General features: G+C 37.2%; 1 protein-coding gene across 1 annotated transcript; it reads left to right on the top strand.

Moving 5' to 3' along the window:
- The first annotated feature begins 984 nt into the window (after positions 1-984).
- On the top strand, positions 985-26594 carry LOC146001182 (proteasome subunit beta type-2-like). Its single transcript, XM_083138476.1, has 4 exons — positions 985-1226; positions 7133-7326; positions 15407-15569; positions 26324-26594. Exons 1-4 carry the CDS (start codon positions 1136-1138, stop codon positions 26485-26487), a joined length of 612 nt encoding a protein of 203 aa, XP_082994602.1. The 5' UTR covers positions 985-1135; the 3' UTR covers positions 26488-26594.
- Positions 26595-27546: the final 952 nt, after the last annotated feature.

Below are 27546 nucleotides of genomic sequence, written 5' to 3'. Positions count from 1 at the left end.
GGGGGGGGAGTCCGTCATAGGCCTTGGGGGATATGGGCAATCCTGAATGTAAACCAGGCTTTAGGACACAGCCTAAATATGCCACAATTGAGGACTAAAAGTGGTAAACGGTGAAAGTGCCAAAAGCGAAAGTGTTGGGAAATCGCATCGTTCCGCACATCAGCCCGTAAGAACGTGCACACTAGTGACCTCTTTACACTCCCTTTGAACTACTTAGAAGGCTACCAGCCACATTTCACGTTTACCACAATTCACAGTTTAATGTGGAAAACGGTGTTTGAATTATTGTGGCACTTACAGTGTTTACCAATTGTCTTCAATTTTCTTTGTGGCAAAATTGTATCCACTCTTTCCCATTAATTTTCTCACTTGCAAAGGAACTGGTGTTCAAATTCACAAAATCTGCTGAGTGCTGATTCTATGGTTGTGTCCGAAAGGTACGTACAAAGTCCAGACTTGAAGTATGGTCTTGGCGGAAGTGACGTCACCTAGTGTAGTTCGAAAGCGAGAAGTTCACGATTAATCAAGACCACAGGGCAGAGAATGCCAGCTTGCAGGCTCGGTCACGTGACAATTGAACTTGTTGTTCATTTGATTGAAATCGCGGAGGTAGAAAGCCAGCAAGTTGTTGGTTGCAGTTTTTCTAATGTGTGGATATGTATGTATAAGCGTGGTATAAGCACATATGCAAATGATGTGTGATTTCTGTGGTGAAAAAACAAGTGTTTAAAACGTGGAAAACCAACGTATTCTCGGTTATATCTACTGGTCGTTTTTGACGTTGCAGTTCGAAAGACTTTCACTTCCAGTCCACGACTTCAAGAGCGCACTGCGAGACCATACTCGGAGGATGCTCGTTTCAAGTACGGTCCTGTATTTCTAGTCTGTGGTCTTGCACCATTCGGACACAGCCAGTATGTCTGGCTAAGTTTCACGTTTGGTGAGGCCATTGAAAGAAGGTAGAAAAAGAAGGTGAGTTTTCCAACTGTGCATATAGTCTGTGATGGTCATGGAGTGATTTGTGAAAATTCTGTGTAATAATTCTACTGGAAGGAAACGTCATTTTTTTTGTAACTTTGCATACACAGAACAATCAGCTTTCGAAAGTTAAAACGAAAAGTAAAGAGGCGCAAGTATGGAATGCTTATTAGGTATTGCTTGCAAGGATTTCGCCATGCTTGCTGCGGATATGACAATCATCCAAAGCATTGTTGTTATGAAAGAAGGTAAGTATTGCCGCATTCCAAAATTTGACAAAATTGTGTGTAGTTCTAAATGGTCTGCTGAAAAGAAATTGGCCCGCTTGGTGTGGCAAGGTTATTTCCCCGTTTTGAAATAAAAAGAAACTCACATGTAAAAATGTACATTTGTCTATAGGTACTTCGTTTGATTTATTTTTATTTCGACAAGTTATTATGTTTTATTTCAGGATTTCTCTTCCATCTTTATTTTTCGTGTGCACACGGAAACGTATATGAAGTAAAATCTACCTTCTTTCTGCATTAAAAAATATATAGGTATTAGAAACATTTTTTTTCCAAGTGATGCAATGGTGTATTTATTTTTATCGCATATTTATTGAAAGGAATACATAAGGCTTTTGTGAAACACCCTCACGTCAGATTAGATTACAACATATTTAATAGCAAAGATAAGAAAAATTAATCTTGGAGTTTGGAAATTTAGGTAACAGTAGTATAAGCCGGAGACGGATTTCTTAAAATTTACAGGAGAAAGTACTTACAGAATTGTGTTCTTGAGGACTTTCTGAAGCCGGAGATATTGTTTTTTAGAATTGTGCTACGTATTTTGCCTGTAAATAAGGTATTTTTCGTCAATCATGCATCTCCGTTGTGCGATAGCTCGTGCCGCCATTACCGTCGACTACGTGAATCAAATGTTCCGTGCGTTCGGTTATGTAACCCCCTCACAGTGTAGCAACCACACGGTAGTTTTACAAGATGACGTGTGAGCGGGTTTTTTGTTCCAATTTAAGGTAACAATCTAGTTTACGTCCTTTTCCTAAGGAATACGTGTCATATATCGTTGGAAAGCTTATTTTATAAGGAATTGAACAACGTAAATCCCAAAGGTGGGAAAAATTTCCTGAAAGAGTAAATCGAGAAACACCGATGTTGTCCGGATATGCATAATTGAACATACTAAGGAATTTTTTAGATAATGAAGCACATATTTAGGGGTGAAATGAGTGCTAATGGAACCTAACCTAACAGGCCTAACCTAACCTCGTAGGCATACCTCGACCCCGTGAATGGATAGTGGGGTTATCGTGAAAAGAAATTGTAAAAAGAAAAAGGTACTTACCCGAAGAGATGCCGGGTGCCGCACCACCATCGCGCACCGCGACTGCAAAGAAGCAATCACCATGCAGACAAGGACGTAAAGTAGAGTTTAGCCTCGATTTTCGCTTAAAAACCTTTTGTGAATAGTTTTTGCGGCATTTATCGGCGCACCGCGAATGCAAAGAAGCAATCACCATGCAGATAAGGACGTAAAGTAGAGTTTAGCCTCGATTTTCGCTTAAATACCTTTTGTGAATAGTTTGTGCGGCATTTATCGGCGCACCGCGAACGCAAAGAAGCAATCACCATGCAGATAAGGACGTAAAGTACAGTTTAGCCTCAATTTTCACTTAAAAACCTTTTGTGAATAGTTTGTGCGGCATTTATCGGTTCATAAGTTTGGAAACACTGCACATCAGCCGACGATAAACAACATGAGTCAAGATTTGTCCGCCGAATTAGCAACGACCAATAAATGATTATAATGTTAAAAGTTACGTGTTTTTCATGGAAAAAAAAGTTATCGCCAGCTTGAAAAATCTTCCGCTATGCATATGAGGTAAGTAGCAATGATTTTTATTTGAAAACAAACGAGTTTAATGTGTCTCCGGCTTATACTACTGTTACCGAAATTTATCCACTGTATATTATAAACTAGCCATCTTTAGATACTTCATATTAGGATTGTTTTCTTTTTCATAAAATACAGTTTCATATGTCCCACACCGTGTCCGTGTTGCCTATGTCATGCTTTGGGTTTTGTCTACGGGAGACATTCAAATTTGAGTCTCCTAGGGCTGGGTCCAGAAATTCTACACCCTCAATATCTACCACATTTAAAATCTTTTCATCAGTTTCTTCGGGTCCGTGGTCACTTAACCCATCCTCGATTTCTCAAGGATTTTTTTTTTATGAATATTGTGTGTTACTAAGTGTAAAGAAAGAAATTCTGGAGCACGGAAAGAAGTATTTAGTACCGAAAAGCCATTTATAGTTGAGATGTAGCCGTTTGAAGTTGCGAGGTGAAGTCTACTTGCGGCCATGTTAGTTTCGTAGCACCCGTACCGATCTATGTATGTGAAAGTTGGTTTTCCAGGGCTGTACCCCAACAAATTTTATGAAAATTGCTGTCAAAATGTCGCGCTGATTCCAGGCTCCGCCAATGGGGTAATTAACTTACCGCCTGCAACCACTATCACAGCCCCGCCTCTGCTTCGCTCTGGCTACCTGCCTTTCTCAGAGTTCCTTTGGAAGTCATGTTATAAACTGCCTAGAGCATCCTGGCTAACACTATTTTCCGCACTGAAACATTATGAAGGTACCAAAAAAGTTAAACCTCGGTAACGGTTCCGATTGTTTTATGATTTCTCCTAACACAAAAACTAATTATCGTAGAATTTTGGAAATCATTGTCTCACGAAGTTTGAACCTTCATTAAAGTAATGAGCACTGTTTGGACTCGAAAAAAGTTATTTATGTTGGAAAAAAAACAACTTGAAAATTACCTTACGCACTTCTCATGGACAAGACATTCTCCGTCGACAAGCGACAGTAAATATTGTAGAAGCGTGGGAATGAGTGTAGAAGTAAATCGAAACCTTAGTAGAATGCATTTAGGGACTTTATGTTAATGCTAAGGGAACCAAACCTAACCTAACCACGAATGCATATATTAAACAAAACCTTAAGTAATCGCTAAAACTCCGCAGTATGTGTTAACAAACATACATCGAAATCGAACCATGTAAAAATTGCATTCGTAGCATGATGAAATTGCAATAAAACAAAAGGAACTTGGACCCTTATCTCTGTGGCCCAAGGCCAGGCACTTGCGGATTGAAGTTAAAGTTGAAAGTCGTATGTTCAAAGTCTTTGTTGTCATTTTCCACAGAATACTACCCTCCCTGTACGTTCCATCATGTAAGAAGTCACAAATTATCCCATCCCACAAGTCATTCAGAAAATACAACCCCCCCCCCCCCTTCACGATTCCAATGTCTGAAATGTCCAACCTGCCAATAGCCTACATCACAATAACATATCGCAAATTATCCCATTCCACAAGTCAATCGTAAGAAGAAAAAGAGAATGTGTAGACGTGTGCCTGTGACATGAATCCATGATTTAAGCCCTGGAAAATTGTATGAACATTACGTAGGTAAGGAATTTAAATATTGAAAAATGTGAGTTTCGTAGCACTTAGATCTCCAAAAATTACTTTCTGTGCTCCAGAATTTAATTTCTTTCTTCACACTTAGCAATCTTCATAAAAAAAATTGTTGCGAAATTGAGGGTGGGTTAAGTGACCACGGAGCCATTTCTTCTAAGAAAGTGTGTTCTTAACTAGCACGGAAGGAAATTTTTAGAGATCTACGTGCTATAGAACTTACATTTTTGGAATATGAAAATTCCTTACCTAGCTACGTAACGTGATTACATTTTTTCGGGCTTCCATCATGGATTCCTGTCACAGGCGCACGTCTACACATTTCCTTTTTCTTCTTATGAATGAATTGTGGATTGTGAATGTTTAATTTTTTGGTACCTTCCTAATGTTTGAGTGAATTGTCGAAAAATAGTGTTGGGCAGGTTATAACATGCCTTTAAAGGGACTATAGAAAAGGGTGGGTAGCCGGAGCATAGCAGGGGAGGGTAGGTGCATTACCCCAGGGGTGGAGCCTGGAATCGGTGGGCAATTTGGGTCAATTTTTATGAATCAATTTATGAAAAAGTGACTGTTATATATCCATCGGTACAGGTGCGGGTGGCTGCTACGAAACTGACATGGCCGCAAGTAGACTTCCACCTCGCAACTTTAAATGGCTGTACACTCGTAAACATTTGTTTCCGCACTCCAGAATTTTGTTCTTCACACTTTGCAACACACAAATTTCCTAAAAAAATAAAAATGTCACTACCAAAATCAGGGTGTTGGATTTCCGGATGGACCCACTCCTGGTAAAAGCGTAACAACTTTTCTCCTGGGATGTTGGCCTGTGTGGGACAGGTTAGCGTAACCTCGTCATGGAAACCTACAGCATCGATGGGGTTTGTCGTGCTGACCACACCACTCTGAAACTGGTTGGATGACCTCCACCTCAGCAGGTGGGGTGAGGCCAACAGTCGGTAGGTAGGCCCTGGCCCTCATTTGCGGTTGCACCATAGGTTGTTATTATTATTAGTTTCACATGCACTTAACTTATTACTTTCTTCCAGGGACGTCAACATTAAATTTGAAACCTTCACGAGTGTTGTTTCCAAGCAGTGTATGCCTCATACACACGTGCTTTCAAGTTTTTTTTTTGTTTTGAGTCCATTTTGCACACAATTTACATTCTGAATTTGTGTGTTTACTCACTAAATATATTCAAAGTATAAAAAACTTACATGAGTGAGTATAATAGTCGTAACAATCCTTGCAAACTATGTTTTGCTTCACAGTAGTCATTCATTCTGTATGGTAGTATGGGTACACTATTCTTTTAGAATTATCTCCTAGCCTATATGGCACTTTTAACGTCATGTAATTTTACATTCTATATCCCAATACCTTTTTTTTTTTTTTTTTTTTCCTAACCCTGGATTTACTTATATATATGACGAAGTATTTTATTTACTGATAAGAAAACCTGAAGCATAGCTTCGCGAAACGTCGTTTGCAAGGATTGTTACGACTATTATACTCACTCATGTAAGTTTTTTATACTGTGAATTTACACACAAATAGACTTGTTAGACACTGAATCTAGGTTTGAAAGTAGGATCCAAACCACTACATGCCTCAACCGGGTATGCCTTTAAAAAATGTAACTAAACTTAAACTTATTATGCAATAATAATTGAAGGGCCAGCCAAGGTCTGTAGTTCCATTGTCACTATTACTCCCCAATTGTCCTCATGATGTGTTGGATCAACATGCGAAATTTTGGAGCAAAGTTGTTCTTAAAGGTTCGGAAATCATTTTTTGTAGGTGCTAAGTTATTTTAAATGCTTGTTATTCTTACTGGTTTCGCATAACTTTCTCAAGCCAAGATAAAACACACGCACACAACCGTACATCATTAGTCACTTTAGAAGTGTCCAGGCTAGGATTCGAACATGGGACCCCTGACATTGTAGCACTGTGCTAACCACACGGCGGCTGGCTAGTGACAGAAGTGAACATGAAAGTGCACATGTGACCGAAAGTGATCATGGGTTGTTGCATATTGAGACACGTGGGGAACAACTGTCTCCCAATCATGCACTGACCTTAACTTTATAATATTAAATAACCTAGAAAGAGCAGCAGAAAATTGCAGTTGATCTTAGAAGAAGAACAAAGAAAGAATGTTCAGCTCACAAATTCAGTATAATTTGCAGTGTATTTCATACTGGAAGCGGCCCCTGCGCCCACCCAGCGTCGAATATCATGGGTACCTGGGGGGAAACCCTGGGGGGTAAAGTTGGTTAGGGGCGTGATGCTGGACACATCACCCCCACTCATGACCGGATCAAGAAAGTGTGGTGCGTTAGCCCCACACCCCCCTATACGCCTTCATGGCGTGGTGCTAAGCACAGGAGAACACTACTTTTTTGGGGGGACTGGTGTACCCCATGTGTCGATGTATGTTACAGAAAATGACATGCCTAACCTAGGAGTTAAGAATGTTTTTTTTTTTTTCTACTTAACATTCATCTATACCGTCACAATTGGCAGAAAAGCAACCTACAAAGTTTAAGAAAATTATTAAATTATTTTATTTTGTGGTGAAATTGAAACGATTTGAATTTTTCTCAACATATTACATGATATAATTTTGCTGAAAAGTATGTTTTCTCCTTTTCAGAGGAGGATAAGATCCACAAGATTTCCTCCAAACTAATGATGGGCGTTTGTGGCGAGGCAGGAGACACAACCCAGTTTGCTGAATACATAGCGAAGAATATCCAGCTGTACAAAATGAGAAATGGGTATGAGCTCTCGCCCTATGCAGCTGCTTCTTTCACTAGGCGTAATTTGGCAGATTCTCTGAGGAGTAGGGTAAGATGAACATTTATTTGGTTACTAACTTTAAGTGAAAGGGGAGGGTTTGGAATAAGGTATCTACTCCGTGAGATTTCCTTCGGTAGTAGTACCAATTGTTTTATGATTATTTTTTTCAAATTATGCTGGCAGGAAGACTAATTATCGTAGAATTTTGGCAATCATTGTAGCACAAAATTTGAACCTTCCTAAGGTAATGACTGTTTGGATTTAGAAAAAAAGTTATTTCTGTTGAAAGAAATAACTTAAAAACCTGGCCTGCCTATCCTAACTATGAAAACACATATTGAACAAAATCTTAAGTAATCTCTAAAATTCTGCAGTATGTGTTAACAGAAGTAAATCAAAATCGAGCCATGTTAATATTGCATTCGTAGCATGATGAAATCACAATAAAACAAAAGGAAGTTGGACCTTACCTTCAATTATGAGAACTATACGTGGCAGTTGAGTTTGAAGCATATGAATTTTATTCACACATGCAAAAAATGTGTGGTAATTGAAAATAATAAAAAAAATGGCACGAACTGAACATTTGTAAACATACGCAAGTGTGCATAATAACTGTTTTGAACTTGTTTATGACACAAGTGCAAAAAGTGTATTCAAATGTTTTCTTTCTTGTTTGGAGATATATATGTGTATTGTGTAATTACTGTACCTAAGATTAACATATCTAAGTTTGAAAGTTTCGCTCAACTGTGTTTTCATTTTTTTTGTTAACACATGTTTGTCTTTTGGTGTATAGCACAACAGTCATTAATTCCAAACTTCATTTACACGGTGGCACTAAAGTCATCACCTGATTTTCTTAGCCTATAGCTTGAGTTTTAAATTAAACAAAGTAATTTTTTTGTGTTAAACTTTTATTGATACTTGTAAGTTTATGTCCTCAATTTTTAAAGATAACATCCAATAAATGACCACCATTCGAATTGATGCAAATTTGGGCTCTTTTTATTGCATTTTCCATGGTGTTGGAAATCTGCGGGGAAATGTTTTCAATTTCATGCTGAATATTGTCCTTTGGTTGCTGTAACGTCTCTGGCTTATTCACATGAACCAATGGCTTCAAATATCCCCAAAGGAAAAAATCTGGAGTGGTCAAATCGGAGGACCTGGCCGGCCATGGCAAATCACCAAAACGGGATATTACTCTGCCCGAAACAGTGTCACGCAAAATTGTCACAATTTTTCCATGTTCTTGTGGGGTATACTTATTCATTTTCGCACACAATAAATTTTGTTAGTATCTTCTATTTAGCTGATGTTAAAATAAAGGTTATTTCAAATAGGATGATGTCTTTTGTACCACACTTTACATGTGAATTATTACACATGGTGATAGTCAGGGCTTGGAGATGATTAAAAGTATTTTTTTTAGGACCTTGAACACAATTCGAGATAAAAAAAAATACCTGTAGCTTTTTTTCTACAGCTTTTTTGTTTTGGAAAGTTTTGTCATTTCCCCATTCTTGTTTTGTAGCTTTTATTTGTCTCTAATGCACAATACACTCTTTTTTTCTGAATTTTATATGCAGTATGTAATCTTTAGCTAGACATGAGGTGAAAAGACTAGGGTTGAGCTGATACAAATGCAATAACTGCCAATGATTGAACATTTTAGTATTTCAATGTTGTTCACAGCACATCGATTTACTCGAATTTTGCATAATTTCCAGAATAATAAGACTTCATGATAGTGTCATGATATTTGTGTGACCAGTGAAATACCTATATTCCAGCCGGCCCCCGTGGCAGAGTGGTTAGCACATTGCGCTATGACGCCAGGGGTACCGGGTTCGGATCCTTGTCTGGGCATGGATGTTTGTGAGTGCCCATTCATCATATCATCACTCATCCCCATCTTCGCAAATTAGCCAAAAGTGGCACAAGAAGCGAAGTAAAATAAAGCAATTCAATCAATCAATCAAAACGTATATTCCAGAAGAAATATATATTAGTCGACCTTCGTAGCACAGCATGCTACAACGCCAGAGATCTCAGGTTCATCCTGGAGTGGGCAAGGGTGTTCTTTGCGAGTATACCATCAATTTCATCACTCATCCTCATTTTTGTGATAGCTAAAAGTGGCAGAAAAGGGAAGTGTAATAAACCGAATCAATCAGACCAGAAAATGACAGCCGTCATCCATAATTTAATTTGATACGATGCTTTCCGATACAGTATCAAGAGTATTGATGTATACTGACACTGACCAATAGCTATACATCGGTATAAGTCTTCTCTAGCAGGGTCCTAAAAACACACTGAACCATTTTATTACTGGACCATTACATATGAAGTGCACTGCTTGCTCAACAGTTTTGAAAGAAAGAAAAAAGAAACAATAATTATTGCACGGTATTTCAAAGAACCCCTACAACTATTTCTCATTTTTGTTTACAAGTGGTGGCTGTTTTTGTTTTAGCATGTGCTAATTGTTGCTCTATATGTAAGAGTGGGAGCATTTTTATATTACGTGGAAAAAACTGTGATACAGTTGAACCTTGATTTTACGTTTCTCAAGACACGGATGAAGAAACTGAAAATGCTGGAAAATGTAAAATCTAGGATAATTTTATAACATATGACTTTATTTTGACCAGGAAAATTCAATGTGTAATGTACGAAAATTAAATTTCGTACATTTAATCTAAATTATGGTGACAAAAGTGTTAGAGTAGGTAAATAACACTTTTGTCACCATAATTTTCATTTTCTTTTTTTCCTGTTTCCAGTATTTCCATGTCATAGACCATCACTAAACACACCTTTTGTTGCCTTCAAGCATCAACAGTGTTGCCACTGTACCTCATAATTTTTTTAAAACACCCATTTGGACTGGTACACATTTAAGAGGCATTTCAGGATTGGCTATACGCGAAAACGATCGGTTTTCTTCTCTGAACTGTAGATGGCGAAATAGTCCACCTACCCAAGGTGGAAATTGACGTCCAAATTTCCGTACGAATGTTTGACATGGAATTTTCCATGCTTTGTGGAAAAATAAATTTACACTTTCACTTACATTTGGCAACACTGCATGAACAACACTGCACCCCGTTTGTTGTTTCTATGTTTAAAAATATCTACTTGGACAGGGCTAACATTTGGTGTATGACTTATGTATGTACAGGTTTCGGTTACAAAGTAACGCCACTCTTAATTCCCAGTGGCGCCGTTCGTGGGACACCCTGTATTATTAGCATTACAGGGTGACTTCAAGTCTGGAATACCTGGAAAAGCCAATAAATTTACTGTGTCTGGAAAAATCAATATTTTACTTAGTAGTGCACTAGATGTAGGTTTTTAAACAAAGAAAGAAGGATGCGCAATTTTGTATTTGTCGTGGACAAGCTATGCTTCAGTTTTATATACATTGAGCATTACCGTTAATTACAGTAGAAATTTTATATTAAATACTCTAGGGAAAGGTGTCATATTTTTAACTATTTTCATGTAGAAATCTACTACAGTGGCTATTGAAATTTACTATTTTCTTGTTGGTTTTTTGGGTTCTGTTTGGTCAAGATTACGATTAATACATGTATTAATAAATTTTATTATAGTTATTTATGCTAAAATGGTTGTGATTTTTTACAAAAAAAAAAGAATTCTTTATTAACCTTTAGTCAATACGTGGCAAGCATTATGCAATAGCTCACCTCATATACCCCTTACCCAACTGTCAATTTCTGTTCAGTTTTCCTTCTCTTTATTACTTCTGTGTAGCTAAAATCAGTGGCAGTCCCTCCATGAAACATAGGGAACAGGCTGTTCCCTGCTACTTATTGCCCTTTTTAGCTCCTGAAATCAACGTTTCCAAAAGTAACGCTGAAGAAAATCTTTTCACCGTGGCTGGACGTTTGTTTACTTCACCTACCCTCGTTGCATGGACAGCCTCATCTTTCCACCCACTATGGCCTGATGCCAAGTATATCTGACCACACGCGAAGTTAAACGATCCCTAAGGTGACACGGAAGCTGGATTCCCCAGCTGTTCCCTCCGAGAGACGTAGCACATTCGCTTTTCTTAGAGTTTTTGCTATGTGCTGAAGTTTTTTTGTATCATAGTAATACTTTTGAGTGTAGTCTATAATTTCCTAATCTTGTTGCGAACCAGCATCTGACATTCATAATGAACTGGAAAAATCTTCTACAGTCTAAGTGCCTGCTAAATGCCTTAAGTTACCTTGGCTAAATGCTGCAAAACAGCTTCCAAGGGAACAGCTCCAGCCCACCTGTTCCACCGTCCCAAGACCAAAGTTTCAACTCACGCAGCGGTAGGACAAGAAAGCAAATGTTGTGACTGTTGCATGATTGACTGGTTGAAGACGAAAGCTTTTAATTCATTGAACTTTGCAGAAAAGACACCTATCCTAACTGAATTATAAAGTAAAACGAAATTGTGCACAATGCATTTTCAAACGAGTTGCTACACTCTGTAAAATGAATAACTGGATATTCTTCCAGTGGCAAATTATATTGTTGTCCTTGTTTGTTCCTGAGGAGGAAGTTTGGAACAGTTCTGGTTTTGTCACATTAACAACTTCTACAAATCTAGCATACTTCATGAAAAAACTCAACCATCTGTATGCTATTATTGCATTAACCTTTAGACTGCCGAGCGGGTTTTCGAAAGTAACCTCTCTCTGGCCACCGCCTTTGCGCGTGATTTTTAAATTTTACACTTATTTCAGGAACGTTATATCTTGGAGACTATTTGAGCAAATCATAAAAATGGGAAGTTTTTCACATAGTCTATAATGTAATGCATCCAGAAACATGAAATGACTTTCATTCCATTGAAAAAGGACCATTGTTTGAAAATAAAGCTAAAGTTTGCTTCCCCTTCCAAAAATAGCAGGGGAAGAGGGGGCAAACTCCCCATTTGTATGATTTTTTTCATTGAAAGTTGGGGGCCGCAGCCCACCCAACCCCTCTTATTGGCTTTGGCATTTTAATTCCTGCACGGTTGCATGTCCTGATGTTTTGGCGGCTAAATAAAAGTTACCCGAAGTAGATTGGTCAATACGAGATATAACATTTTATGTCAAATAAGTGTACAAATTTAAAATTCGTGCCAGCTTCCACATGAAATTTCAAAGTGTTGTCTCAACATCTGTCAGCGTTTACAAACTCACATACAAGTATGAAGGCCCTAAAAGCACATGAATTGTTTAATTAACACGATGGTCCATCAGTGTGCCATTGGGTGACTCGGGCTATATTGTGGATGGAACACTCATAGACCATTGGGAAAGTATAGGTTAAGGACGTTTGCATTACAAGAATACTCAACTCTATGGAAAAAAGTCAACTTAATCTACGAATAAAGAGATGAAACAAATTTTGACAAAACAGCATTTATTTTTTTCCTGATCACTACAGGCACATATATATAAAAAATAAAATAAATAAAATAATAAATAAATAAGCAAAATTTCTGTACAAAAACAAAGTCAATTTCATGTTCAAAAGCTGTAAATAAAATAAAATTTCGCTATTATAGTGGTACCTAAAATGACATTTTGGTTTTAAAAATGTGAATATAATCCCAAATTTGATTTAAAAACTGCACTTATTACACAAAATAAACATATTCCTTCCAATAGCACATTTATGTTGTTACCAGAATATTAAGTTTTTTTCCTGTATAAAGGGGTCCACTTTTGCTTCTCAAATATTTACAGCAGAATTAATCAACTTTACCTGAATTGCATAACTCTCAGGATAATTCTGACTTCAGAAAGTGTCGATAAATGATCTCTAAATTTCGTGTTTAAGAGTCTATTTCGCATTTTGTAGTTTATTTCACATCCTTTCGTGACAAAACAGGGTAGGAAAATGCACCTCACACCGTTCACAAACATGAAAAATTAAGTAGAAAGTTTTCAGCGAAAAATGCAGGCTCAGCCAGGACTTAAACCCGGGTCTCTGGCAAAAATTTATACGTAGTACATGTCGTGTTTTCGTCAAAAATGTGCATGCCTCTACCGATCACTCATAAATTGCTTTTATTAAATTTTTCTTTGTTGAGCATCAACAATTTTGTTTTTAATGTTTTCTTTATATTATATCATCTTTGCTTTAAAATTATTATTGTCGTATAATTTTTACGTGCCTCATGTATGTGACTTCTGACAATTCGAAATATATGCAGTGGTGGCGATTTAGGGGGGTGAGGGGAGCAGTGCCCTCTCCCACTTTTGCCCTCACGCTATGCTAAACCTTATCTACAAAGGAAAACATACTGTTCCCTCCCCCCCAATTTTGGCAACTTGCTTCCCCGGTTTTGGAACCCAATCACCGCCACTGGATATATATGTATCGTATATTTATTTTGGTTCGTTTCTGTAAGGGTTGAATTTAGTGCAGGTGACCTGTTCCCCTGCCTGATTTAGCACCGCATGCCACTGGCTAAAATGTAGTGACCTTCTTATGCACAGGTTTGGATTGCCCTAATGACTTTGTTAATACTGGTTAAAAGTGTACGTGGGAGTAATTGTCACCATTCCTCCGAAAATGGAGTGTATGCCATGTTTATACATTTTGAAGTTCCTGGCATTTTGCACATTACTAATTTAAGATCTTACCCAGTAGAAACAATAGAAATATCATAACGTTTCAGTCAATATTTATTTTTCATCCTACTTAGAAATTTAGAAAAAGTTTAAGCTTTCTGCTGGTTACACCATAAATTTTAGCAGATAGCCTAATTGCCATGGCACTGGAAAAATTTAATTTAGCTCCTGAATTTTCAAACTCAGTTCTTTAAAAAATATTTATTTTTATTATAATATTTTGAATTTGCTCATGGAAATTTCCATTACCTTTCTTTTAAAATGACAATCACAGAATATGTTTTTTAGTGTTTGTGTGTTTATGCATAACTTGACAAGTTTAAAAACAAGACGCTGCAAATAGCTCATACAACATTTCCCCACTCCATTCTTCGCAGCGATGTTGGTTCGCAGTGTTGCAATCTGGAGGGAGCGGAATGGTCTGAGGATTTTTAACGGAATTTGTATTCGCTTTTTCCTGGGCTGTTTTCTACCTGTCGGAGTACAGAAATTCAGCTCACCTTTCACCAACGACTCTTTTCCTTCTTTTAAAACTGCCTCCCCGATGGTGCAGTGGTAGCATCGTCACCTTGTAATCAAGGGATCCTGGTGGAGGCACATAGTGGTTCGGAACCCACTTTAAACTGTAGGTCCAGTCCCGATTAGCCTTACTGTGCATAAAGTGGACTTAAAACAGCAAATCAATCCAATCCAATTCTTTTAAAACTTGAGAAACCATCCATTTAGATACTCCCATGGCGGCGCTTGTGGACTCTACAACATTATACTTAAGTTTATGTAACTCCTTCTGATTTCGCAAATATGTTGCAACATTGTAAACAATTTATCTGGCCTGTCCTCTAAGGGGCTTTCCAGAGCAGATTGTGGATTTCGTTGGACCCGGCATGATTTGATTTTTGCATTTCAAAAATATACAGCCAATAGTAAAGAGCAAGAACATTTCAATGCTTTAAAAAAGAACACAGGCAAGCATGTTATCAGATTGCCTTCTTGTAGCAATTGTTGTACGATAAACAAAAGAACCCCCCACCCCACTCGGCTTTAAAAAAAATAAACCAAGCCACTGCTGGATGTGGCATTCAGAAAATGAAGTCATTCACCCAGTAGTTTCTCTTCATTATAAACCTTAACATGTGTGCGTGATACTACAACACTTATGTTATTGTGTCTTTCTAATAAAACATAATTAAGGGCTGAGCCGATGCTGATAACAGTTTTCCGTAAATTAAAAAAGGGGTTTCCGACATAAAATAATGAAGCTGATGTCCATTTCACCACAGTGCCATCTTAGTATATTATTATGTAGAACATTTTTCCATACGATGTGTATTTTTCAAGATAGTATTTATACTTTTCATCATAAAAAAAACACCCTTTGTAAAAATCCTTTTTTTCTTTACTTGCGAGAAAAATTACTGTTGTATTTAATCTTAGATCCTTGTTGAAATAAAATCTGTGCTTGAATTATATCATTCTAACTTTATTTGCAGTCTCCGTATGCTGTGAACATGCTGATCGCTGGCTATGATGATGAGAAAGGGCCTGAGTTGTACTTCTTGGATTACCTTGGTTCACTGGTGAAGCTCCCATTCGCTGCGCATGGTTATGGAGGGTTCTTCAGTCTCAGTATATTTGACAGATATTATAGAGAAAGTAAGTTTTTGGTTGTCGCTAAGATTTTTCTTTCTTCTTTTTACCCTAAGATATATTCTGTACATTTAGGTTGAAACCATGTGAAATGGATACACAAAAAGTATAAAGTATTTATATATTTTTTAATCTTGCTATTGATGTTACAAAATAGTTTCATTCTTTGGAATCGTTCAAGTGTAGAAGCCATTATATATAGGCAATTGTTAAGTGAGTTCAGTGAAAAATACTATCTTCACATCGTTTGGCAAGGATACTGGCAGTGAGTACAGATACAGTACTTTTACTCCTGTCATTCATTGTTCTCTGCACATTGGGCAAGTTTTTCACCAGTCTCCAGGCTTTTCACTCTTGCACCTTATGTTACATGTCAGTGTAGAATCCGCTTAGTATCATCAATCAGTTGATTTCTTTTTCCCCAAAATCTTCTCATGTTGCTTATTCCTTCCAGTGCATCTGATAGTAGGCAGTTCCTTTTTAAGCAAATATCCCAGGTAGTTATTTTTTCTTTTCATGGTTATTTCCATTTTTTTTTACAAACTCTCATTGCACAGATATGTCATTTTATTCTTGAATACAGTAAAACCTCGTTAATCTGGACTAATGGGGGAGATAAGTTGACCGGTTTAACGAAAGTCTGGTTAACTGAAATAACCTGAAAGAACAGTAGAAAGTGCATTAAATCTCAGTTTTTAGCAACAAAACATGTTTATTATGGTGTATTTAAAGGGCATAGGCCTAAATACACTATACAGTACAGTACAAAGTCTGCGGGAAACAGAATTTCATCAGTGGTTGACTGCCTTTTCTTTGAGAAGTTCTCTTGTTGACTTCTAGCCACATTTAAAACCTTGCATTCTGCTTTTTTTTTCTTTTGGCCTGTCTGGATTAAGCGAAGTCCGGATTGACGAGCTTTTACTGTAGTTTGCTATTGGTATCAGAAAGTGGACTGATGTGAAATTTTTACCGAAAACTTCTTATGTCACGTGCCGTGCTGACGCTCTAGCGGAACTTCAAACGTGTCCCCTTCGTCGGCTCTCGGCCAGCCCTGATGACGATTCCGAGAGGGAATCAAAAGCTTATGTTCCTTAAGCATGAACCTTGACCTTCTTAATTAATGCATGTAAATAAGTGATTGCCATGGGTTTTGCCTTTGAAAAACAAACTGTGTATTTACATTTACTTCACAAATCCATGCTATGTGAAATATATGTTTGTGTTTTACATGTTTTTATTCATAAAAGTAACAGCAAGAACCGAATATTGCACTGCATTACAGGCTTTTTATAATTATACGTGATTGGTAATATTGATATGCCTATATCAGTCAAAATCCCTACAGAAATGAGTAACCTGTCCCATTTGTAAGAAAAGAAGGTGAGGATTGCATCGTTACAAGCTAAGGTTCCGTCCCAGGGCAGGTTGCTGGAAACTCAATTCGGGGTGTTAAACCTTAATCGTTCCGGATTTCACCCTCTGTATTGGAGAGTAGGACCTGTTGACCAACGGGCAACAAGTCAGGGGTAGAGCAGTTAAAGTAACACAATTAAATTGCTAATTGACTGAGTTTATTCAATTAGCAATAGCACTCCAGTTAGACTAATAAGAGAAGAAGTTAGGCTTGAAAGGATTAGCACCATAAATGGGCAGGTACTTATCTTGGTGTTGCCTGGATGCTGGAACGGTCGGCTGGGCACTGGTCCTGCTGGCTAGCCTAAGGGGTCTCGCCTTTGAACGAGCCGTGGCTTTGGCCCCACGGCTTCTGGCGGCCCTGTAGTCTATTCTCCACGTCCGGCAGCTGCCATGCGCTCGCGACCTGATGCCTCTCCTTGCCTTCTCCTCCTGAGGGGAAGTTGTTAACCCCTTTTAGAGTGTTCTTGTGAGTTGGGTAATACTTGGGATAGGTTTTCTGGGTATGGCCGGTAACAGTATGACTATGAGTGGAAACGAAAGAACCATCGTAAATTTAAAGTAGTAATATACTGTGTATTGAGAACTCTGAAAAGAATTTTAGAATTCTGAAAAACTCAGGGAAATGCATTGAGAATTCATGTGAGAACCTGGATATTCTCATATGCAAAGTATCACTTTTACTCGACTTTTATGAGGGGTGTAGTGATTTTTGTTCTTCATTGTGCTTTTAATTTGTTCTTGATAAGGTGTTCATCCCTATTATTTTTTTGTCAAAATCTTTTTCTAGTTCATCAACTTAATTAGTTCTCTGTTTTGCTAAGGGGCAAATAGCATCAGTGTTGATGGATGCAATATAATTTGTAATAGCCAATCTACTCAGTGACACGCATAAAGACTGTACACATGTCTGGTGTGTACAGAAATATATGTATTGATTTGTTTTGACCTTAGAATCTGAATGTTGAACTAGGATTGAAAATATTTTACCACAAGAATATGTCAATATAACTCTTAAATCCAAACTAAGTTCTTAGGATCTGGTGCCAAGCACTATAGAGCGACCACAAGGAAAAAAACTTTGGACGAAAAGTCCCTACGCAGCTTTCCCTTCTTCCGCTCAGCTCAGGCCACAAGGAAGCATGGACCACTCTCCCCCTCCCTCGTCATTGGAGTAAGGTGCACAGGAGTCTGCGCAGGTTGTGTTGTTTGTGGTTCCACACTACCACTATCCAATCACAACAATATTTTTAATCTTTTATAAATTGACTTTATGTTATGTGACATTTTCTTCTATCCTCATGTTAAGGATAAGAATAAATTTGCAATTTTTAGTGACATTCTTTATTTTATATTTGTTGACCTCCATGGCACAGTGTGTTATGATGCAGAAGTCCCAGGTTCGAATCCCAGCCTGTGCATGAGTGTTCTTTGTATCCCTTCATCAATTTCATCATATAATCACTCATTCTTATAATCACAACTAGCCAAAAGCAATGATAATATCAAAAACTTAACACTGGCTATGACAAGTTTTGTAAACAAGGCTGTCTACTTTAATATAACTTCAGAAAGTTTGTTTATCTAATACCCATCCACATCTGCTGCAAATTGTGTATGTTAACTTTTAATTTACATGTCTTGATGCAGGCAGTGAATGGCTGAAATTACTAAACTGACCTAGTCTGTACTCAAACAAAATATCTTCATAGAAATAGTTTATGGATACTACCAAGGTGCAATAATTTAAATCAGGTTGATCAAAATTGTGATTTATATCACTTTAAATAAATAACACCAGCCTGCATTTTTTAAAAAAAAAATCAGATGATTTCAAATCAATAGGTGATTCTGGAAGTATTTTGAATGCTGATCACGGAAATGACATCCATTTTTTCCAATCACGTCAGGATTTTTCACAATTTCACAATCAAAATTATCATATTCGTCATTCCAGTATGCCTATTACAGAACGCAATAAAATAAATTTAATCAAAGGAAATTTCAGATGTTTACAAACCAATAGGTGATTCTGGAAGTATTTCTAATGCTGATGTCGGATATGATATAAATTTCTTACCATCATGTCAGATATTTTTCTCCACGTGATAAAATTCAATCAACCCACTACATTATAACATTGAATTTCGGATATTTTCATGAGGGATTTCAAAAATGGAACTTATGTAATCAAAGTTTACGATTTCCATGTCAATGTGTCGTGTGAAAATAGAAGGTGGATAAAATGCTTACTACTTTGTGCATTTATAGATCAAAATTGCATTCTAGAAAATCAATATTTTATCATCATTTAAACAGAGCCATCTGTTGAGGAAATCATGGAACTACACATTTTATTGTGAAATAATGGCTCTTAATATATTGCAATTTTCTGAAAAACTAGATGTGATGGGTAAAAATGGATTTCATTTTTGGAATAAGCATACTCAAATTATTCAGGGACAGCAGTCATCTGTGAGTCATCCAAACCCATGTAGACCTGTGGTACCTAAGGATTTTGTAGACATCAGAATCACTTTTGCTGAACCTCCGATAGGTCATGAAATCATAACCACAGTTAATATCAAAATGGGTTTATTGACAAAAGTTACATACACGTATAATCTACTTTTCAACGTAATCACCAAGAAGATTCAGACATTTATCGTACTGATGCACCAACTTTCCAATACCCTCTGCAAAAAAAAAGTGCTGCCTTTCTGTTGAGCCAGATCTGCACGATGTCCCGAAGCACCGCCGGGAAACGGTGGGAAGTCACTTGGTGCCAGGTCTAGAATGTAGGGAGGGTGATGAAACACTTCCCAGTGGAATTGTTGAGGAAGGTCTTGGGTTGATGCAGCAACATGAGGATTGTATTGTCAAGAAGCAAGGCAATGCCTCTCCGGCACTCGGCTCATTCAACAATGAATATCCGGTGCATTGTGCCCCTCTGCCTGTAGAAATTGTATCACACCTCGCACTTGGCAGGAGAGTCGATTGTAGCAGACATCTCTACGTGCCCGTCGCTCGGCTTCAACTGAAGTGTTGGCCTTGGCTGTGGCGGTGGTGGTAGCAGGGGGGATGCCAAGCACTGCGTGACGCCCCGCTTCCTAGCGCTTTACGGGCCACCTAGCAACACCATCAGAGGTTGAAAAAAAAATAGCCCTTGTATGTACTGATGGGGTGAAGCTCATACGAAAAGAAATATAATATGTAAACTGTAGACACACTTAAATTTCTCTTAAGATTTAAAATTCAATAATTATTCTGGGCAAAAATAGCAAACATAACTGGAAATAAACATGGCAGCTGATATTTTAAACTATCATTTTTTAAAAAGCCAAAACTCAGCTACAAAGACTTTAAAAAATATTTTAACAATTAAAGAGTACATCCACAATGTTTTATTTTCACAGGAAGAAAGTTTCTCAAATTATGTATTTTAGTTCAACACACTCAACAAACATTTCCATAGTAGGTTAAAATGTACAGTATCGGAAACAGAAAAGAAATACATTTACATATAATTTTTTATTGCTTTAATCAAACTGTTCAAATATTTTGGAGAGCCATTTGCTAGAAAAAGCCTTTCTATAAGAAACATATATGTATATTTATAGTGCCAATAACCATACAAGCAATTTTATGCATGTTTCTTTTTAAATAAAAAAAACTAATTTCAATGAAAAAAAAGTAATCAAAAATAGTACTGTGCACTAGTACTGTTAAAACGTTGACGTAAGCTTGCCACTCTCTTTAACAGAGAACTCATAGCTGGATCTGTCGAATTTCTGTGAACCAATGAACACTGACCAACAGACTGCTATCCAGTCCCCCTCCGGGATGGCTTTCTAAATTGAGAAGAGATGAATCCTTGGAGAAGTGCTGTTATAGAAGCAATGTAGCATTTACTCCACTTTTTTTTGTTTTTGAAGTAATGAATATTTTCTCCAATTTTCATGTCATAAGAACGAACTAAATACAAGTGGACTGTACCGTTACACTTTGGATGATATAGGTAGCAGTATCCTCAAGTCATCTTCAAGGACTTGCATTCAACACATATTCAGTTGCTTTTTTAATGACATTGATCGGCCGTAGGCCGTATATTTCTTATCTAGAGGTTTCTAATAGGCAGCCGAGCCACAATCACCAATTCCATATATATAAGGTTCCAGTACAGATCTGGGGCGAATGCCCTTTTGTGTGCTGCAAGAAAGAAAACTGTTGCGAGAAAACTAACGTTTGAAATACAGAACAAGTATCAACCTTGGGAAGAACATTTACAAACATCTAAACTTTACACAATGTTTTCCCAATTCCACAGGTTTGTGTGTTAAGAACCACACAGTACACACCACCGCAGATAAAAAGTATTGTGATATTATCACATTTGTTTTACAAATGGTAGCATCAAGAATTCTCATAAGCATATCCCATCTCCAATTTGTTATAACGTTCAGATTTTCCAATCTTTGCTACTGGTTTTACATAATTATTTTTATTCATGTGGTACCGTACTGTGACTGCATGTATTAATGATTCTGTCTTTGGACTTTTGGAGTGTCGAGTATTTCTTTTTTGGTGTTTTTATGTGAAAATTGGTTGCAAAAGTGGCCACCACTTCATCTAATTTAAGTAAAACAAAGGAGTAAGCATGTCCTGCCACCTGCATGTGTTACAAACATCATATGTATAACTGCTCCAACTGGTGATAAAGGTGAAACAAATATGAAGTAAACATGATTTTTAGCCTCCCCAATGGCCCAGTGGTAGCGTCGTCACCTTGCAGTCAAGGGGTCCCAGGTTCAATACCTGGTGGAGGCACATTGTGGTTTGGATCACTCTTTAAACTGTAGGTCCAGTCCCGATTAGCCGTACGGTGCATAAAGTGGACTTAAAACACAAACTCAATCAATCAATAAAAAAAAACATGATTTTTAACCAAGGCTTCAATAAAGTATACAATAAGTAATTAAAATGTTGCTTCCAAAAATTAATAAAATGTTTGCAAGTAATGTGTCTTTGAGTGCCATGTCACCCATGCATTTAGTGATATTATGAAAGGAAAATATGCACTGCTGTGTTAAGTAGTAAATATAATTTTTTTATTTTTCGAGGTATTTCGTCAGCACTATATTTCGTTTTTGACGAAAACACGAAATGTGAAATAACACATTGTAATGTTAATTTTTCATGTTTCTGAAAGGTGTGAGGTGCATTTTTGTACCCTGTTTTGTCACGAAATGGTGCGAAATGAACTGCAAAATGTGATATGCACGAAATTTACCGTTTATATACAGACGTGACACTTTCTGAAGCCTGAAGTATCCTGTGAGTTATGCAATTCAAGGAAAATTGATTAATTCTGCTGTGAATATATGAGAAGCAAAAATGGACCCCCTTTATACAGGAATAAACTTAATATTCTGGTAATGATTTAATGTGCTATTAGAAGGGATATGTTTATTTTGTGTAATAGTGCAGTTTTTAAATCAAATTTTGGATTATATTCACATTTTCAAAACCAAAATGTCATTTTATATACCTCTTTTTCATGACTATAACAGCGAAATTTCATTTTATTTATCTCTTTTGAATCCGAAATTGACTCTGTTTATATACCGAAATTTTGCTTTTTTATTTACCAAAAATATGTGCCTCTAACTATAGTGCACATAGTAAGTAATGGTATACACACACACAGTGACTGCGAGACTTAAGATATTGCTCAGTGACACTGGCTATGCTGCAAGTCCCCCTACACTACATTCATACCAGTAATTTTTCTCCTATGAGGCGAGTGAAAAACATTGTGTACCAGGTAAAGATAAAGAAAAATTCTTTGAGCACATGTAATACCCATTTGCACCAATGTTGCACAAACTCACAAGTTTGTAAACGTACTGGTCAGGGTAACCCTCGAGTTAGATCATCTTCCATTGCACCAGTTTGAAATGCATGGCAGGCTGTGCTAGTCACAAAACCTGGAGTTTGCCCTAGATGTGTAGTTAGCATGAAATGCCTAAACATCATATAGGTGGAAGTATGTAATTGGTTACCTGTTTCAGAAGGTGTGATTGAAAACAAGGAAAGAATAGAAGTAAGGGGACATGGTATCCGTAAATAGTGACAAGTAATTGGCACGAGAAACTTTCAAGCACATGCCGTATTTACTTGTGTATAATGCACACTTTTTTCCAAAATATTTGCTCCCAAAACCTATGGTGCGTATTATACACGGAATAATTCGGACAGCCAACATGAAACCGTAGAGGGCCATTTCATGATTTTGTGCCACTTGCATTGATTTTTCATGTTTTATATCATTGTAAAGTTTTAATTATGCAGTTTCTGAATATGGCAACAGTATTCCATTTAAGATGGCGACACTAATATGCAATGCGATTGAAATAAGCTCATCACAAAATGATGTAATGTTCCGATTTTTATGGTACTTTGGATGAAAGAAAAGAAGGAAATAACAATTAAAATGTATTACTGGCCAAATAATATGATATATGTGGAGTTTGTAAATGCCTTAATGGAAGAAATCTTGTGCTGCTAACTGCTAGTTTGAGGGTCCTGAATGTGCCTCTTATAAATGTTATTTTAGTCCTGGAAAATATATACATTTTGAAGTTTTTTTTAGAAAAAGTAAAGAGGAAATGAGCAAAACCACATATAAAATTTTAAAGGCCATTTCCCACGATTTTTCACTTTCTAATGTAATGATCTGCAACACCAAGAAAAGCAGTGCCGTTCTGTCAGAATTCAAGCATGCACCTTTCATCATACGGGATGAATAAATTTTGATATATCAGTGCAGCTTGCAATCGTAGTAAGTATTATTACAGTAATACTTGTAGTAGATTTCAATATAGACTTCTACCTCCACATAGCTTTCACGAATAATTAATTGCTTATGTTTACATTTAATTATTGTGACATATTCATCATCTTTATTTTTCTTCGATTGTTCTGAAAAATCGATTTCCTGTACATTTCTATGTGTAATAATTTGTCAATTTCATGTACAAGATGTAGAAACTGCTATTGAAACAAGTGGAAACTAAACTAAAAAGAAAATAGCATTAAAAAAAATACCTAAAAGTATAATGTATATTTTGCATGGTTGAAATACAATTGCTGTGATTCTCGTTGAAAAAGAGTACATTTGGGAATGTTTTTTTATCAAACATGCATGAACAAAATTAAAAATAGATGTATTATCTATAAAAAAAAAATTCTCACTCGTTCATAGTATTATAGTGTTCCACTTTGTCCAGTTTGTGTGGGTTTATGTTTGTATTGCACCTGCAATTGTACAAACTCTGTACTCCAGAATGTTCACAGTAAACATCTACCAAAGTATATATTTAATAACAGACTATATATTTCTTACTTTTTATATGCTTAGTGTGAGTCTACTTCCTGTTTTATATTTGTTTAATTTGAAATTCTGAAGTGATACATTACTATAACTCTTTTCCAGTCTTACGGCGGGTGCTCTATAGAATGAGGTGCACGTAGTAGTTCCTCCCCTCGACGTCGTAACTCTCAGTGCTCCCGCTGTTGTCTGGTTGGTCTCCCCCCACTTCCCTTGCCAGCATATAGAGCACCTGCCTTAAGAGTGGGAGAGACCTTTAGTTGCAGATGGCAGCCATTACTGACTGCATTGCGCATGTGTTAACTCTGCTTATACTTGCCATTTTTTCCATTGGTGCAACAGATATTCAGCTGACTCGTGGGTTAACTGTAAGTGTACTCTTGCTTGTGAGTAAATCAACATTAGTGTAAACGTGCATAAACAGATGCTGTTGTAGTATACCACCAAAGGTTCCCGCACATTGGAGAAAAGAAACAATTTCACATGAAAGTGAAGGGTTATTTGTTGGAAATGCTGTAACATAAAAGTGAAACTATGATATAATTGTGACCGTTTATTTTCATCAGTATGTGTGTTGTAGACGATGGGAAGAGATGCTGGTGAACACAAATTCCAAAATGACTTCAGTTTTGCATGAACGAGCACAGTTGCAGAACAGCATGGTGGATCTCATGAACAATGGATACAACAAGCTCTCTTGTTACTAATCCCACCAAGTTTTTCGGGCATTGGTGAAGAGAACTTGGGTGTGCCGCACACCTCTTGCCAATGCATAGTGAGACAATACTAGTATCTTCACATGTATCTTCTACCTTCAGAACTTCAGTATGTGAGAAATTGGAGAAAGATGAACCAAGGTGTGAAATCATAGGGAGGATAGGGGGATTCCCCCCTCTCACAACCACCAACAATAACCTTCACCTAAAAAATCCACCCTCACCAAAAATTTCCATGGAGAGAGTTTTTGATTTTTGGACAAAGATAAGCAGTTAGTTTCAACTTCGAATGTACCTGACTAAAGATACTACCGAAAACACTCGCAAAGAATGAAGGATAATGTCTGTGTTTTTGGAGTGTTGCGTGCTTTTTTTCTTTCTCTCTCTATGTCTATACTTTCCTGCGTATCTATCTGCTTCTTCCCTTTTTCTTCCTATCTCCCGCTCTTTGATACTTTCTTTTTCTCCCTTTGCTTATCAATTTATTTATTTATTGCATTTATTTATCATCCTGTTTCTCTGTCACTTTCTTACATTATTTCTTTCCTTCTGTTTCCTTGTCATATTTCCTTCGCTGTTTCTCTATGTCCTTCCTCACTTTCTCTCTCAATTTCCATCCCATCCATTCTATCTTTTTTCGTGTTTCTCTTTATCCCTCCATTTGTGTGTTTGTTACTCTATAATAAATTAATTGAGATTAAGAATTTCTCATGTAGGACATTTGGGTGTGCTAAGGCTCTTGCCCACTCTTGTCCCCAGTGAATGTGAACAATGATCCTAGACAAGTTTTCAACAACCTCAACACATCATGACACCTTACACATAGAAACACAGCACGTTAAACACAAACTCAGCCTAAGACAAGCGCAAAGTTAGCAATTTAATTTTATGTCGTTAGTTGCTAATCTGGTGCCGTTAGTGAGAATTATGTGTCTGGGAGGGTCAACACTGAAAAAACAACTTGACACACTGTGATCATGTTGCAAATTATATATTTTGAATTTTGTGTTACAGCAGCCCATCTGATGACCCATGACACTAATGTCAATAAACTGCCATGATTCCTCCATACACCTGTAAGGACAAAGAAGTAAAACTCTTTACTTATTTCCAATAGATCCCCCTATATTTGTGAAGAACCTGCAGTAAACCCATATTATGGTATAACGTTCTAATTTTTTTCATATCAGTACATCATAAAGTTGTAGTTGCCATGTTTTATCATCTTTCTTATTCATTAGATATGTCACAAGATGAGGCCTATGAAATTTTCAAGAAGTGTGTTCGTGAAATCCACAAGAGGTTGATCATCAATATGCCCAATTTCAACGTAAGGGTTGTCACCAGTACGGGAATAAAGGACCTGCCTCCAATCACAGCTAAGAGCCTTGCTAAAGAAGGATGAATGTGGAGACATCGGCGGTAAAAGGTTGAAGAACAGTGTCTTTGAAATTTCATTACACATTTCATGTATTGCAGTTTTTACAAAAATAAAAATCAAAGTTGTTTGAAGACTGTATGTAGCTGACCTCTGAATTCCACATATTTTCTAATTGTTAAATATTTATTTCTGTTTCATGCCGCAGGTGATTACATCTACTTTGTTGTAAATCATTAAAACGGAGGAGGTTTAAATAAATGAGTGACCAATTGTAATACTTTAAGCTTTTTGTCTGCTTTTTTCCATCATTCATGGATGGATAAGTTACATTTCAGTACTAAAATTATTAATATGATAGTAAAAAACTTTCTTGTGTTCTGTGCCGGCAACTTACTTGTTAAAAGTAACACAAACGGCATGATGAAAAGACAATTTGTCCAAGCCTTCGATTCCATTTCTGAACCATCATCAGGGCTCATGGAGAGATGGCGAAGGGGACGCACTTAAGGTTTCACTGACTCTAGTTGCTATGTCTGCTGGAAGATGTCATTGCGGTTGTACAGTCACTGCAAGGGGGCATGGTTGAGGTTCTGTCAGACACTGCGAGTGGCGTCAGTGGAACCTCAACTGCATCCCCTTCGCCATCTCTTCACAAGCCCTGATGATGTTTCAGAGATAGAATCGAAAGCTTGGACAAAGTGTCCTTTTATCATGCTGTTTTTAACAAGTAAAATTATTAACTTTATCAGATCAGAGCCTCTTCCGGATGAGCAGTTTCCAAACTGCTTCAAGCGTGGTGTGAAGTACAATTGATATCAATGTCATATCAATGTGGCATTATCAATTCTACCGATCCTGATATATGCAGGGTGATTGGTAATTCGACCTATTCCTGGAAAGGGGTAATACTAGAGCACATTTGCAACAAATTTGACCTATGCACAGGGGTTCGGAAATCAATGGGTTTCGAGTTATTGCAGTTTGTAGATTTTCGTGACATATTCCGACTTGCGACCAAAAACTACTACACCCTGGGCACTTAATTGACACTTAGCTAACAGCTGACAAATGAGTGACTACTGG

This window comes from Lepisma saccharinum, chromosome 17 (genome assembly GCF_977018435.1).
Source record: "Lepisma saccharinum chromosome 17, izLepSacc3.1, whole genome shotgun sequence".
Taxonomy (NCBI): domain Eukaryota; kingdom Metazoa; phylum Arthropoda; class Insecta; order Zygentoma; family Lepismatidae; genus Lepisma; species Lepisma saccharinum.
Note: the sequence above shows the minus strand (reverse complement) of the source record. Positions and strands in the feature narration are given on the sequence as shown.

Excerpts from the sequence above, each read along its gene's own strand:
- LOC146001182 (XM_083138476.1), top strand. The coding sequence starts at position 1,136 with ATGGAATGCTTATTAGGTATTGCTTGCAAGGATTTCGCCATGCTTGCT. Across the intron at positions 1,227-7,132 it reads CATTGTTGTTATGAAAGAAG|AGGAGGATAAGATCCACAAG; the intron begins GTAAGTATTGCC and ends TCTCCTTTTCAG. Across the intron at positions 15,570-26,323 it reads TGACAGATATTATAGAGAAA|ATATGTCACAAGATGAGGCC; the intron begins GTAAGTTTTTGG and ends CTTATTCATTAG.